This window comes from Trachurus japonicus, chromosome 6 (genome assembly GCF_045865225.1).
Source record: "Trachurus japonicus isolate A0001 chromosome 6, Traja_1.0".
Classification (NCBI taxonomy): Eukaryota; Metazoa; Chordata; class Actinopteri; order Carangiformes; family Carangidae; genus Trachurus; species Trachurus japonicus.
In genome coordinates, this window is record NC_140912.1 from 1,884,145 (window position 1) to 1,899,200 (window position 15,056).

Here is a 15,056-nt window from a genome sequence, read left to right on the forward strand (position 1 = left end):
AATAGCTTTTTGGAAGCATCATACACATTAAAGGGATAGTTCACCCAAAATAGAAATTGCACTCATTATCTACTCACCCTCATGTGGACTAAGGGCTGGGAGAAGTTTCAGAGTCCTCCGTGGCTTCTCTGAGTTACAGGGGGTCTCAGCGTAGCAGTGCATGTCAATATAACGGTTGCAAATGGATACCAACTGTCTTCGTAACAAAAAGACACACCAAAAAACATCCAAATACCTCCATGCTGCTCGTATGTAATGTCCGTCTTGTATTGAAGCCCCGAAATGCGAAATTGTCCTGGAAAAAAATAAAATAAGTCTATTTTTACTGTAACTCAGAGAAGCCACGGATAGCTCTGAAACTTCTCCCAGCCCTTAGTCGACATGAGGGTGAGTAGATAATGAGTGCAATTTCTATTTTGGTTGAACTATCCCTTTAAAGCTGATTCAGAGACATTCACGGAATAAACATACTTCCCAGTGGTGGATCAGCTCTGTTTTTGGCCATTTGTGGAATAAGTTGTGGAAAAAAATATATTCATGTCGTATTTCATTAAAGAAGTTGGCCTTTTCTATTGGAGCCAACGTTTTTTCAAGTCAGCCCCCATCAGTCACACGTGGTATTGCACTTAAAGTCACGTCCACATTTTCACCTATGTGTAGGTGTGCCTGTGTTGTTTCGGAAGACGCGTGCGTGCATTCTGTTGTGACATCATTATTATTTTTTTGACATGGAACACTTTGTTCTTTGACCTTGATGTGTTCAATTCTAGAAGACTATGTATACCATGTTTGCTGCACACTGGGCATCAAACCAGAGACTAGTGGAGATTCAAGACGCAGGAAAGACTGAAGACAGACTGCTCCTTGTTGAAGCAGCTATGTTTTCAAAGTTAAGGAGATGGAGAGTTGCCCCTATTTTGGGGGGGACACAGGTCAAAGCCTACAATACTCTCAATAACAGAAATCTTTTTCGTTGTGATGTTGAACAGACTCACGTCTCAGAGAAGGACCCAAATCTCCAAGATTTGGCTCTGGAGGACATTGAGGACATAGACCCATGGACAGATTCATCAGTCCCAACAGATACCACGCTGGATAAGGGCAACAAGGACATTGCTGAATTTGTCACTGATCTTGTCAGTACATTCCTCATGGAGTGCCGCACTCGCAAAATCTGGACACAGGATGATTTTGACCTGTATGTCGATGAGCTGGTGAACCAAACACTGCAGGGCCTCACCGTTAGTGAAGGCTTCTCCCCGGACCGTGAGAGCATGGATGAAATCTGCATAGCTGTGATTAAAGCCCTGACAAAGAAGTTTGGTGGCAGGCGCAAACTGCAAAGTGTCATCCTTTCAAGGCAGCAAAGTGTGAGTGCGGCCATCGTTGCATGTTTGCAGGCCGACATCAAGAAGCACTCTGCATGGTCTGTCAAGGAGCAGAACTACTAACTTTTTGTACAAAACAAATTCTATCGCACAATAAAAATGTTCTATTACATTTTAGATTTGCAGATTGTCTTTTTCTTAAATTATATCTATAAAGAAAGTTGTGTCATAATATGACATACAGTATTTATATTGTCTAGACCTGTTTTTCATGTAGAATATTAATCATTACAATCCAAAGTATTCATACACAGCCACACAGATTAACAGCAAATATAGCCTACAACTAGCCTGAACTTTGAACACATTAAAGCAGAAGTAAGTGGTCCGGTCGTTTTCGCTAATGCTGCGTTCCAGGCAGGCTTTTGAAATCGTAAATTACAGCTTCAAGTCACAACTTATGACTTTGTAGCGTTTCAGGCAACCCACTCATGTTTTTCCGACCTGTTTTACCGGTGAAAGTCACTATAACGGCCACTCGTAACTTCCGACCGGTGAACTCGTACCAGATCGAACTGGTACCACTTCACGGTCGGAAAAATACGAGTTTCCTTGAACGCACCATAACAGTCCTAGTCCCTACGTCGCCACATTCACGGCGTTCCTTGGCTGCACACACAGCCATGCATGCCGTTCTCTCTCCTCATTGGATAAAAACTGTAGGATACGATAAATGTTTTCTCCTCGGCTCAGAGCAGAGCAGAGGGACTGAGAGACCCGTGTTTCGGTCCAAACACTCTATGTAAGTGATTGCTGTCGGAAGATATAACTATTTAAGACTTATATTAACACAAATATATCACTTACTTCTGCTTTAACTTATAAGAATTTAGACTCACAGAGATGTCACTTATCTTACAACCATCCCTATAGTCACTTGGCTTTAGTCTTGAAAGGTTGGGATAAGAAAGCATGTGGCTATCTACAGATTTTAGCATTTAAAACACAATTTAATCACAGTAGGTTTTATATTAAACAATTTTTCAATGACAATAATACTAATATATGAACTGGACTATGCTGTCAGCTGCTTCAAAATCTTGACTTTCAAATTTCAGTTCACAGTAAAGAGTGTGTAAGGCTAATGTGGACAGAGAATAATAAACAAAAATGTTGTTCTGTCCAACACGTTAAAACATGGATCACAAACTTATACACAGACTTATACCAGCTGTCAGGAGAGATGCACGAGTGTCTGCTTCAGCTGAGGACTGTTGTGTATGAATTTTGGCTACAGTGGTGAATGACAAACCCCCATTGCTATGTATTGTGTTCAATACAATGAGATAGTCAGCAAATCAAGGAGACAGAATGAAGTAAATGGATAACCCTGAAAGGTTTCCTAGACAAATACCAGCCACCATGATGTTTCTACCAGCATGATGCTTAGTTTATCCTTGTCCTGTGAAGTCTGCATGTTTGGGACCAGGAGCAGTTGACATATAAGTGTGTATGGGCCAAAGACCAAAACTGGACTTTTCACTCACTGTGGCAAAATCTAGTGACTTTTTTTTGAAAAGGTATATGTCCATAGATGATAATTTAGTATGGTAACCCATCCTAAGTGGTAGTTTTGTGACAGTTATCAGCACTTTAAGTTTATCATCCCCTACAATAAGGCCTCCAGGTGCTTGTGCATATCATACTTTAAGCTAATTTTTCAGACCTGTTCTCATCTTTTATGAGAGTTTACATTTAGGAGCATTTTAAAGGGTAGATTTGTGGCTTTTAAACCTAGTTTTTTGGGCCTGTCTAAAAAATATCAAGGTCACATGAGCTCTTCAAACTGTCAACAACATTTTTTAGAGGAAGGTAGCTGGAGCACATGGTCAAGTTAAAGCTTTTTAATAAGCTGCAGCATTTTTGGAAATGTATAAACCTTCCCATATTATCTCACTATCAGGACTGATTGTGTGACTTGAAGTAGAACATGGGCCCAGGCAAGAACTGGATGCAAATGACAAATTCTTGGTCTTTTCAAAAAGCTTGATAAACCCTCTCAAGATAAGTCACAGCTAACCTTCTAACACTCTATATGGTTTCCACTTTGTATCACTTAGGCCTACCCCAGAACCTCATCATCATTATCCAGGGGATACTATAAATATCATCTATAGCCTACTATTGCAGTATTGGAGCATGATGGTAAACACTGATTTATTGAATTTATTTATATTAGTATCAGTTTGCATCTTTGCATGCACTGACTGGGATGTATATTTGAACACCAAGATCTGGCTGCAAACACAAAACAGGACACTAGTAGACCGTGGTACATAGCCTACTAGTAGCCAATCTTGTTCATGTTACAAAAAAATGTTTATGACTGGTAGAAAATGGCTTGACACTTGTTAAATTGTAGTTTTTTTTGTTTTTTTATCTAACCTTATCCAGGGATAATGTTTAAGAACAAATTCTCATTTATACAAACATGAAGAGGCTCCAGCAAAAATAAACAAGCCTACACATAAACATATCAACAACAATACAATGCAACAAACAAAATTCACATGTCAAGGGAGAAGCATAATAGCATAATTATGCAGTGTGCATAAAAAAAAGAAAAAAAAGATGGGCTGTAAAACCTACACACTTCACACAGCCATGCAAATTCACATGCGAGGGAGGGATATTGATCACATAATTCTATGTTATCCCTTATTGGTGAAAGTGATGCTGTTACAACCATTCCCGGTCTCCCCTAATTACTTGATCAAGTGTGATAAGTTCTATGGGCGAGGTGAAGAAGACATGATTGAGTATACATAGGCAGGTCAGGTGCAGGGCCGTTGTATTCACCTTATGTAGCCCCGCCCACTTTGCCACTTCCGGTTTGGCCGCGATTGTGTTACGACTTCCGGTCAAATGCGGAAGTAAAAACTGATGTAAACAATCGACTGAATTTGCAGTATATTGCGGGACAATTACAATACAGACAATCAAATCAACATGGACAACACTTGAGGGGTGTACTTCGAAGCGAGTTTAGTGGGTTATATTTTATAATTATATATTTTTTATTGAGTCTAAAGCCAGGCTTTCCTGTACTCTCTCTTTCAACCCAGCTAGATCGCCATGGAAACTTATGGTAACAGATGTTTAGCTCATATATTCAGAGTTTAATCCTAAAATCGGCTATAAAAGCGCCGCTGTTTCACAATTTAACTCATTTACAGCGTGACTTTTACTTTGAAATCCAAGTGGAGCTGGCAGAACCAGTATGGAGGGAGAGATCGCGCTGATCCGCTGCTATTTACCAACTGTTGAGCTGAGCGTCAGGAGCTCATTTATATATAGGCTATTATATTACTTGGATATAAGCTGCAGCATGGACGTCGGAACTATTTACTGAGAGAGGGAGGGGGGGGGGTTTGTTGTGAGGGTCGACTGTCACCTGGAGCAAACTGACAACTATATGATCAGAAACTCGTTCAACTCTGGACTGTCTGTGAAGACTGACGGGAAGCTGGCCTCATCCTCTGCTTCAGAGAGAGCCTTGCACTATCGGACCTGGGTCTCTGCTCCGTGTCCAGAGCCTGGTCAGGTCGGGACACGCTGTTCACGCTGTGAACCTGCTCGCTAATGTGTAAAAGAAATAAACGGAGGGGTTTAGAAATAAAACCCTCCCTCAACTACTGTAACTTAAATGTGGCCATGAATAAACTTGTTTCGCCTACAGCAGTATTGCCCAAATGCAAATATTGAATACATCTCTATTTTCACAGTTAAAAATGTCTTTGTCACCTAAACTACCCCCCGCCCCCTCCAAAAAAGAGAAAAGAAAAGAGAAACACTGTAGCATATTTTCATACGCACACCCAGCCTGAATTGCGATCAGTAAAATATATAAAAGTAGGCTATAAAACACAATTTAAACATGAAAGTTGTTCCTCTAGTTTATTTTGTTTAAATGGATAAAGCTTCATAATTAAAAGTAGCGCAATGTCCAGCTGTCAGAAATTAAAAGCAGCCTCTTATGTGCATTAACAGTGTTGCTTCGGGCTGTGATAGCGTTTTTTTTTTTTTTTTTTTTAATTCGCTCCTACTCTCCAAACAAGCTGCTCACCTTGGCTGAAATCAGCGGGGACACGGGGATTTATTTAATTATTTTTAACCAGACTCTAGAGTAGATGGAGGTGGGTGCAGGTCGTACAGAGCTCCACACACACTGGGACAGAAGATGAGGTCGATGCTCAACTGCTATAAAAACTCACACGTTTTCTTCCAGTGATTGTAGCTTCCTCTTTATAATGCTCGTCATTTTTTGCAATCGACAACGGGAAAAAAAACCCGGATTTGCCAACAAGAAACATCTGAGAACGGACTCAAATAATCAAGCTACCGCTAATGTACTATACGACTTCCGGTCGTCGCCGGAAGTTCCAACACAATCTCACAGCGTTCCATTGACTCCATGGTTGCCCCGGAGAATAAGGTGAATAGGGGAGAAAGGTGATAATTCTAGGGGCCTAGCGCCCAGTAGGGCCCACAAAAACCCCCAGTAGTCTAATCTTTGTATGACTAATTTATAAGACCCTGACTAATACTCATAGTAATTAGCATCAAAACAAAGTAGGCTAAATAAAAAATGATAATACATGGGCTACGTAGTCTAAGAAAAAAAAGTGGAAAGGTCAGGGGGTAGGGGCCCACTTCTATTCTTTCAGGGGGCCCAGAATTCCTAGCAACGGCCCTGGTCAGGTGTCATACCAAAGATTGACTTGGAGACAAAAAGCAACCAATGAGGGTGTGGTACCCTACTGTAAATGTCTTGTGTGTTGGTTTGGGAATGAATTGGGAGTATTGGGGATAGTTTAATAGGTAGGCTACTGGTAGCCTAATCATTGGAGTGGTTGGGTTTGTAACGAGGCGGCTCCTTTAAGGCTGGACTGGCTCGTCCCTGCCGGAGGAAAGGTGGAGCTGTCCTCACGTTCACGTTCACTCACTGACGACACAGACACAGACCTGGACCACTGACGGTGGAAGCCGCTCGACCTGCCGTGTCATCGCTGCTCCGTTATTATACCCGCGTTATTTCTAGCCTACATCTATCAGCCGAGCGGGAAGGAAGGAGGACGTGAAGGCGACGAGCAGCGGCGGAGGACGAAGGGAAGGAGAGACAGAGACAGAGACAGAGACTGCTGGACACCGAGCGGCCGCACCGCTGCTGCTGCTGCTGCTGCCGTAAAGCCCGCAGCCTCTGCCGCACACACATCCACTACCACCGCCAACAGCTGGACCTTCACCGCGGCGTGGAAACTATGGACGATGGAGGACTGACACCGGAGGAGCCGTGAAGACAAAAAACCCTCGTCCTGTTGGGAAAGTAGCGTCTGGGAAACAGAAGAGAGGAAGGAGAAAAAGAAGGAGAGGAAGAAGAAGACCACAGTGTTATAGCCAGGAGACAAGGAGAGAGACAGCACCAGCAAAGATGTCTGTCCCTGTAAGTAGCTGTTTTTGCCTGCCCCCAGGCTCAGGACATACTGGCACAGCCTGTCTGTCCCTCTGTCCCAGCCTGTCTCTCCCTCTATCCCTCTATCGTCTCTCTCTCTCTATCCATCTGTCTGTCCCTCTATCCCACTGTCTCTCCCTGTCCCTCTGTCTCTCTCTCTCTCTGTGTGTCTGTCTGTCTGTCTGATTCTCTCCTAGGCTATGTAATTCCTTTACATGCCAGAGCAGGACTCCACACGCTGATCCTAATCCAGTACACACCCAGTCCGACACCTAGAGCAGCACTTCCATTATTAAAATGTCAACTTTCACAGAGCTGTGAGCTGTGTGTGTGTGTCTGTGTGTGTGTGTGTGTGTGTGTGTGTGTGTGTGTCACTGGCACAGAGAGACACCTCTACTGTTATATTTAGCACTAATCGTGCTGTGATTTGTCCTGAATAAGTAGAATTTACTGGAGGATTTGGGTGAAATGGTCCAGTGTGTAACACCAGATCTGCTCATTAGTGAAGACACACTAATGTGTTTGCAGTTGTGCTCTGCTCTTTGAGGCCACATTTTGGGGTCTGTGTGTGTGTGTGTGTGTGTTGCCACCAAGGCTATTCTGGGCGGGCCGGCCTGTCAACACACTCAGACAGCTGATGTTGCTGCTGGTGTTTGTTGTGGGGATGAATCAATATCTGTGCTGCTTGGCTGCTGCTGATGGAAATCGTCTTGATGGAGCTTGTTGTGTTGTTCTTTATCACATTCCTGACGATCTGTTTCACCAACCGTGCCTTGAGGCTCAATTCAAGTGTGTGTGTGTGTGTGTGTGTGTGTGTGTGTCAGCCTTGCCAGCCTGTGCACTCAGCTCTGCCACAAATGGAAAAAAGGCTTCTATTTGTTTTATGACTACAACCATCAGAAGTCCATAGTATTGAATTGAATTGAACTGCCAGATTCAGATCGTCACATGTCCAGTTTAGTCTGAGCTGTCAGTGGCCATGGCTTCACACACTCTGCTTTATCATGTCCTGGTTCATTGCCAACACTACAGTTTTTCCATTGGTATTTCACGGGAGTCTGCACTTTTTAGTGCTGCAGACTTTTAAAGCTCTCTTAAAAGGTTCTGTCAGTATTTAAAGCCCCAGTATGTAACTTATTTAGCTTTTTATTAGCAAAAATCAAATATGTCTTTCATAAATACGTATTTCACTGAAGTGGAATCACACCCGCATACAAATGAAAGCTTTCTCGTACCTTAGAATGAGTTGTTACAAGTCGTTAGTGGGCGACGCACTGAACCGAGGCGGCCATGTTGCATCGCCATTTTTTACATTGAGTGGCAGCGTGACCGTAGGTAACCATAGAAACTCAGCGGAGCTGTCGGCTCGGCCTGTGAAAACTGTCACCACTGTGTAGTGTGAGGAAGGACGGAGGCACTGGTGTTGCATTCAGGTGCAGTCAGGCAGACGGCTGTCGGCAAACCAACCGGATGTCATTTTACTCCACGAGAGAAAGACTGTAAAACGTGGGTTAGGTAGACAATACGACATCACCATGACAACATATTGTCACGCCTGTATTGTTTTGCCTCGTGCTGGCGGACCACTTGTTTACATAGACGCTTGTTTATCCTGTGACATGCAGCGTCTGTTTTCTGTCTGACGTCTGCCCGTTTTCACGTGAATGCAACATCAAGAATACGTTCTGATATGCAACCGCACCGCTAGATGGGGGGAGTTCCTATTTCTTTCACATTATACCTTTAAAAAATCTAAAAAGAAATGTTTTTCCCGGGTTTGTAGGAAAAACAGAGGAAGTTATGATAAACAGTTAGGCTACCTTTTGTATCGGTTTTTGAATATTTTCACAAGACAAGTGAATCTTCACATGAAACATACACAGCATTCAGGTGGAGCCATCTGTTCTTTAATCGTGAAGGGGTGTACAGTGCTTAACTGTTAATGATTAACACGGCTGTTGTATTGTAATTGTGGATGGAATGATTCCCGAAAAAAAACAAAACTGTGCCGTTCAGTTGGCTTGTCTCTGTTCTGGGTATGTGTGTAGTGAAAAGTAAAACCTTGTGCCAGGAACCAGGAGTTTTTCTTTTTTTCCATTCATTTTCGAGAAGGGGCTTAGTGTGGAGTACAGCAGCAGATCAGTTGTGCAAAAGACGGCCAGCCTGTGTGAGAGCAGTTCTGTCTCTGACGAGGTGAACGGTCACATCACACAGTCCTGTGTCTCAGAGACAGCTGTTAGAGAGCCGTGCTGCTGCTGCTGCTGCTGCTGCTGAGGACTTACACATGTGGCTCCTGTGTACGCCTGTCATCTCTGGTAATGTGCATTAGTTGCGGTGTGAAAAGGTGTTTCCACCTCCTGAGGTGCAGAGACTGTTCACCCTCACACACTGAGGCAAGGGCAGCAACCGTGACCATGAAAGTCATGCACTCAAAGTGTATTATATGCCTGTTGTATGTGTGTATGTGTGGCAGTGGATTCCTCTTCAGTCAGTTCCCATCCTCTGACAGAGAGACAGAGGAATGAAGTTGCTGATTGGTCTTTACCCTGAAGATGTCCCACTCTTCAAACTTTTTAGATCTAATTCCCACGGTGATCCTGAGAGCTGGAATCATCGCATCTCAAGAAAACATTATGCAAATAAACAAACACGCTACAAATAAAACACAACAGAAGAGTTTCCAGGGGGTTTTAAAAAGCGAAGAACCTCGTGGGACTTACTTTTCAAGTTAAAACATTGAAAAACATCATATAACATAACGTTAAACCCTCAGAGCCAGTAGGAATATTATTTACTGATTAGTTCCTGTTCTGATATTAAACACAAAGCCTCTAATGGCTGCAAAGCTTAATGTTTTGTAGCTAGGATGTGCCATGGGCTCTGTGGCATTATTGGATGGATTATTGGACCACCACGCTGCTCTGAGCTGGGTCAACCAGTTTGGTTTGATGTAAACGGTCTGAACTGACATCTGTCACTGTGACTGGTTCTTATTAACCTGTGCCAGCTGCTGCATTAGTGCGATAACGTGTAACATTTTTTTTTAACCAATTGACTAATGAACCATATGATTCGCACTGCACAATTTACAGCAGCATCAGCTGTGATAAATATCAGCTATTATAATCATTGTTCTCTGTGTGAAGACTGTCAGACCAGCAGCACCTGGCTGCAGGACACCTTGCAGCTGCATCACATGATCTACAGATTCAGCCTTCAGCAAGGCAGAGGCGCAGCCGGTGTGAACACGCACATGTGCTACAGCGAAGTCAGCCATGTACACACAAGGCAGGCTGTGTGTTCCTGTTACACTATAGTGTATTGGCAAAAAAATCTGCTCGTATATACCCCAATGAGGGGTGACAGTATATAGGCTGGGATACTATGAGATAGCTAATATGGCTTCTTTTTTTTTTTTTTAGAAAAACTCATAGTATAAAGAATACACAGTGTTATAGTCACAAATTATATAAATACAGTTTATTTTAATTTATTTGTTTATTTGAAAAGGGACAGTGCACATTAATTAAACATCTTAACAAAATGTAAATGTACCCGAGTTAGCTGAGAGGCTAATTGTCATCGGTAGTCCCTCTGCCAGATGTTAAAGGGCATCCTCAAATTAATAAGAATCACAACAACAAAATACAATATTTCAGGCACAAAAACATAACACGTTATTACAGTTTATGTGTTGAAAGATCAAAAAGGCACATTATGCATGATGCTCTTACATAATAATAATACAATCTGTGTCTGACTGTGACTGTGAATGTGAACACTCTGACCCATTCAGTAAAATAAAATCCAAAAGAGCCTCAGGAAGGATCTGATACAATTAAGAAATGAATAAAGACTATTCTTTGTGCAGGCTGGACAAAGCTGTCAGAGCCGGCTTAAATGCAACACAAAACCACCGTCGCCACCACCGACTATTGATAAAGAATCGATACAGAATCATATCACAAAATATTGCAACATATCAATATTGTCTTCCAGTCCATCGATCCACTGATTGATTATCAAAGGCTTCAAATGAACGACCGGGAGGAGGCTCAGCAAAACAGTGGACGTGACCAGTCTTGCAGATTTGCTAAATGATGCAATTAAAAGTCGATGAACGTCGTATTTTGATCAACATTATGTTTCAAATTAATTATTTTACTTGTAAACCGTGTAATAAGCGAGATAATGTATAGTTGGTCGGTTGTTATGGAGAAATAAACCCCTTCAGGTAGTATGAAACAACCTGTCAGGATTTATTTCTCCATAACAACCAACCAACTATACATTATCCCTTACATAAAGTTCTACTCTCAATAAATCTGTTGAAATGTCATGTTTTAATTATATTATTTTGCATGGATATCTGCTTATGACAAAACAAAATATTCACATGATACAGTTTGTGTAAATTATCCCCAATTTCCAGTTAATTCCCATAAATTCCCATAATTCCCATGGAAAGTTTCCAATTTGGAATATTTCCGAAATTCCCCAGTTTAACTTCCCATGGAAAGTTTCTGGAAATTGTACGCCCCTTTGCAACCCTAGTCCTACATTAAATGCAGCTAAAACTGAGCTCAAATACTAACAACCTAAAGTCTACAGTCCGTCATAATAACACATCATATTCACTGTGGTGTAAATGCTGCAGGGCATTGATTATCAAAGCGGCTGCTGCTGAATATTCTGACTGAAGCAGCGTGTGAGCAGCCGTTGCAGGTCCACTCTGTTTTCATTTGAATGTTCTGGGATCCAGACAATTTATTTTTATGAGTGTAAATTTAGAGCTGTTCCAGATTCATGTCTGTGAACGTCGGACTCGCAAACAGGACTTCACGGCGGTGATAGTGTTGGCTCAGCAGCGTGTTGCCTTGGTTACGGATAAGTAATACAAATTGTTTACCTACCTGAGTGGTATTGGGATCACTGTGTGTGTGTGTGTGTGTGTGTGTGTGTGTGTGTGTGTGTGCTCTGTGTATTTGCTGTTTGAACTGGGCAAAGGAAGTACATTGCTGTGTCTTTGTTCCAAATGTCCTCATTTACTGCACAGGTCATATTGTCTTTGACATCATCCGTGACATGGTACCTGCGATATCAGCCGGTGACTTCCTAGTTTCCACAGCAACTGTTTCCGTGATCAATCCCACCTGCTCACTTACACACGCACACACACACTGTGTCGCAGCAGCAGAGAGCAGGAATGGGTCAGATTCAGATATATATAGAATTTGAAGACGTCAGCCTGCTCAGTATGACACAGTGTGTTACAGCCACATTCATTCACCTGCATGTACACAAACCATCTTGTCATCTGTATTTTATATAGAATCATTAAACTTGTGGAAAACACACTGTCATAAGCAACTGTAGGATGACATGAGCTGAAATGTATCACTCTGACTGGAAGAGAGCCATGTGCTGCTGGGTTAGGGTGAGGCCCATGTTACCTGCAGATACAGGCTAACACTATCAACTAACTTAATATATCATCTAAAAATTGATTTTAAAAATAGATCTATAGTGATATAACCTGAAACTACAAGAATAAAAAGACGAGATCAAGTGAAATAATAAATTATAATATTGAATATATACTGTATAACATTAGTGAACTTCCACAACTAACTGAAGACTATACAAAACATGCATTCAGGATCTACAAAGGAAAGAAATTAGACCAAAATACTGTAGATCACACATGCTTTAGAGCATTGCACCATATCATCTAGGCTAATATGCTAATATAAAACCAGTTTCCATCAAAACCTTAAAACCAGAAGTGGACCTCAGACCAGTACTGTGGAGCATCACATATTTATTTAAGAAAGCTTTCTGCTAAATGTTAGTACACTTTTCATTGCCTTTTTAACTCTTTAAGTCTCGTGTCTCTAAGTTTTCACTGTAGCACTTTGAGATTGCTTAAATGTAAAGTGTGTTATAAATAAAATGTATTTATTATTTTTATTTATTCACAGCCAACATACTGAATGGTGTGGATTGTTTTATCATGTGTCCAGTGTTGTCTGGTAGATGACAGAGCTGAGTGTGTGTTACCTGTCTGTCTCCTCCATCTGTTTGTTTGTGTCTCTAAGTGGACACATGAATTCATAATTCCTCTTTTTAAAATTTCATGAAGACAGATGTGATCTTACAGTCATACATACATGATGTGTGTGTGTGTGTGTGTGTGTCTTTTGTCCTTACTAATGTCTCTTCCAGCCTCCTCACTCACACACACACTCACACCACCCTGTTAGTAAGATAGGTGGGGTTTCCCAAGGCTGTGTACAGGGACTGCTTGGTCATTGCAGCACTAGTCCTGTGTGTTTGTGGTTGTGCGTGTGTGTGCATGTGTATATGTGTGTGGGTACGCACAATACTAAAGCTCCTCATTTCTGTATTAATCATCACTGCTTAGATATAGAAGCCCTTCCTCCAGCCCTACACACACACACACACACACACACACACACACACACACACACCTTGCATCTCAATTTCCCCCAGCTCTCCGTGTTCTCGGCAGGGAGTTGCTAGGGGCAACAGGAGGGTCTGCTGAGTGTGACAGTCACACATCGGTGTGTGTGTGTGTGTGTGTGTTGTGATATTAGAACAGGTGAGACGTCATCAGGCTGCGTTAGAGCAGAATCAGAGATGATGTTTAATCAGCTCATACCAACACATGGCTGACGGCCGTAAACATTAGAGGGAAAAAAGTAAATATTAACATTTGCAGTTATTTTCATACTTTTATTGCTATTAGGATAAAATCTATTTAAAATTTATATTACCCTGGCTTTTATTTTGTATTTTTTTGACACTACAGGCAAAAACACTGTTTTTAATGCACTGATCAATTTTGAGATTTTGGGCTATTTTTCTTTCTTAGCATGTAGCCTATTCTTTCAGAAAAGTCAAAAGAAATGGTAGAAAATCCACATTAAGGTGGTTGTTTTACTTCATTTTGTCTCTTACGCCAGTAGATTTCTCCTAAATTCACCAAAAGTTAACAGCTACTGACACACTGTGCTGTGTCTGTTGTCTGAGCCATATCATGTCAGGTATCATTGTAAAGCTCTCTCTTTCCCAAGGGGGCAGTTGTCGGTCTGAGGAGTGAAGCTCACTTCCGCGTTCAAAAAACTGCAATCCCCTCGGCTGTCGCTGGGGGCTGGCTCCAGAAGGGAGAAACTCCAATTGAGCCTCATGTTAAAATAGCCGATTTTACAGCTTAAAAAAACATATTTACAGCCTGGTACATTTTAATTTTTTGGTCTCAACCGATAGTTTCTACCCCCGCACACACTCTGAGGGGGGTGAATTTTTTTAAAACTCTACCGTTTTACTATTATTAGGTTTAAAGTTCTGGCCAATTAGGGCGCAGAACCGTTGAGTGACAGGTCCGGAGACCGCTCCTTCGAGGCCAGTGGGCGGGCTCTCGGCCGGCCAACGGCCGCACCGCTCCAAATATGGCAAGTAGAATCCAACATGGCGCGGCTCAAACCCCCGTAGTAGCGGCACAAAACAGACTCCTCCAAACCAATGGGTGACGTCACGGGTGCTACGTCCATTCTTTTTACAGTCTATGCTCTTTCCTGAACAATGATGTCGGCTCCAAAAATGGTCATTTCCTCCGTATCCACAACCAATCGTAAAAGTATGATTTACATTAGCTAACAATCTATGGAATTTTACAGTACAAGTCTTTAGAGGCCGTTTTCTCAAAATGAGTTTTTCCTCAGATTCTGAGCTAGAAATCTCCACTTCAGCAGCACCTACAGAGATCAAACCTTCCAATTTGATTTCTGTCTATATTCTGAAGGTTTTTACAGAGTTGATATATCATTCACAGCCTGATTTATACAACATTTTATTCCTAAAAACATGGCAGAGTGATAAAAAGAGATATCCAAAATCCCCTCTGTAAAAACTTCTGACTCTAATGTGTCAACAAAATTTTGAAAGAATTTTGAAAGTAGCTTTATCCATTGTTCAGATTTCTGTTCTGGAAATGTATGCAAATTAGCGCATATTTAATTAGATATTGCCTATAAATTTGACAAAACTTGTAATACAAAAAATATTTGTCTTAATGTGAGTGATGAACTTGGGAAGTTTCATGGTGATATCTGTTATTTAAAATGTTTACCCTATATGTCTCCCCAGTAATAATAACACCGTATTAAACCGTAACGTGATCAGTTAGACTGACC

The 15,056-nt window shown here is 41.7% G+C and overlaps 1 protein-coding gene across 2 annotated transcripts in view; it reads left to right on the plus strand.

The window, feature by feature from the left end:
• The first annotated feature begins 6,298 nt into the window (after positions 1-6,298).
• The window catches only part of bcar1 (BCAR1 scaffold protein, Cas family member), an 87,496-nt gene continuing 78,738 nt past the window's right edge, over positions 6,299-15,056 (plus strand). The window contains exon 1 of one of the 2 annotated variants that reach the window (XM_085778256.1): positions 6,299-6,831. In XM_085778256.1, coding sequence (XP_085634382.1) covers positions 6,820-6,831 — 12 coding nt within the window. In that variant the 5' untranslated portion in view covers positions 6,299-6,819. The remainder of the gene's footprint in view (positions 6,832-15,056) is intronic. The other variant, XM_085778254.1, reaches the window with a different exon arrangement.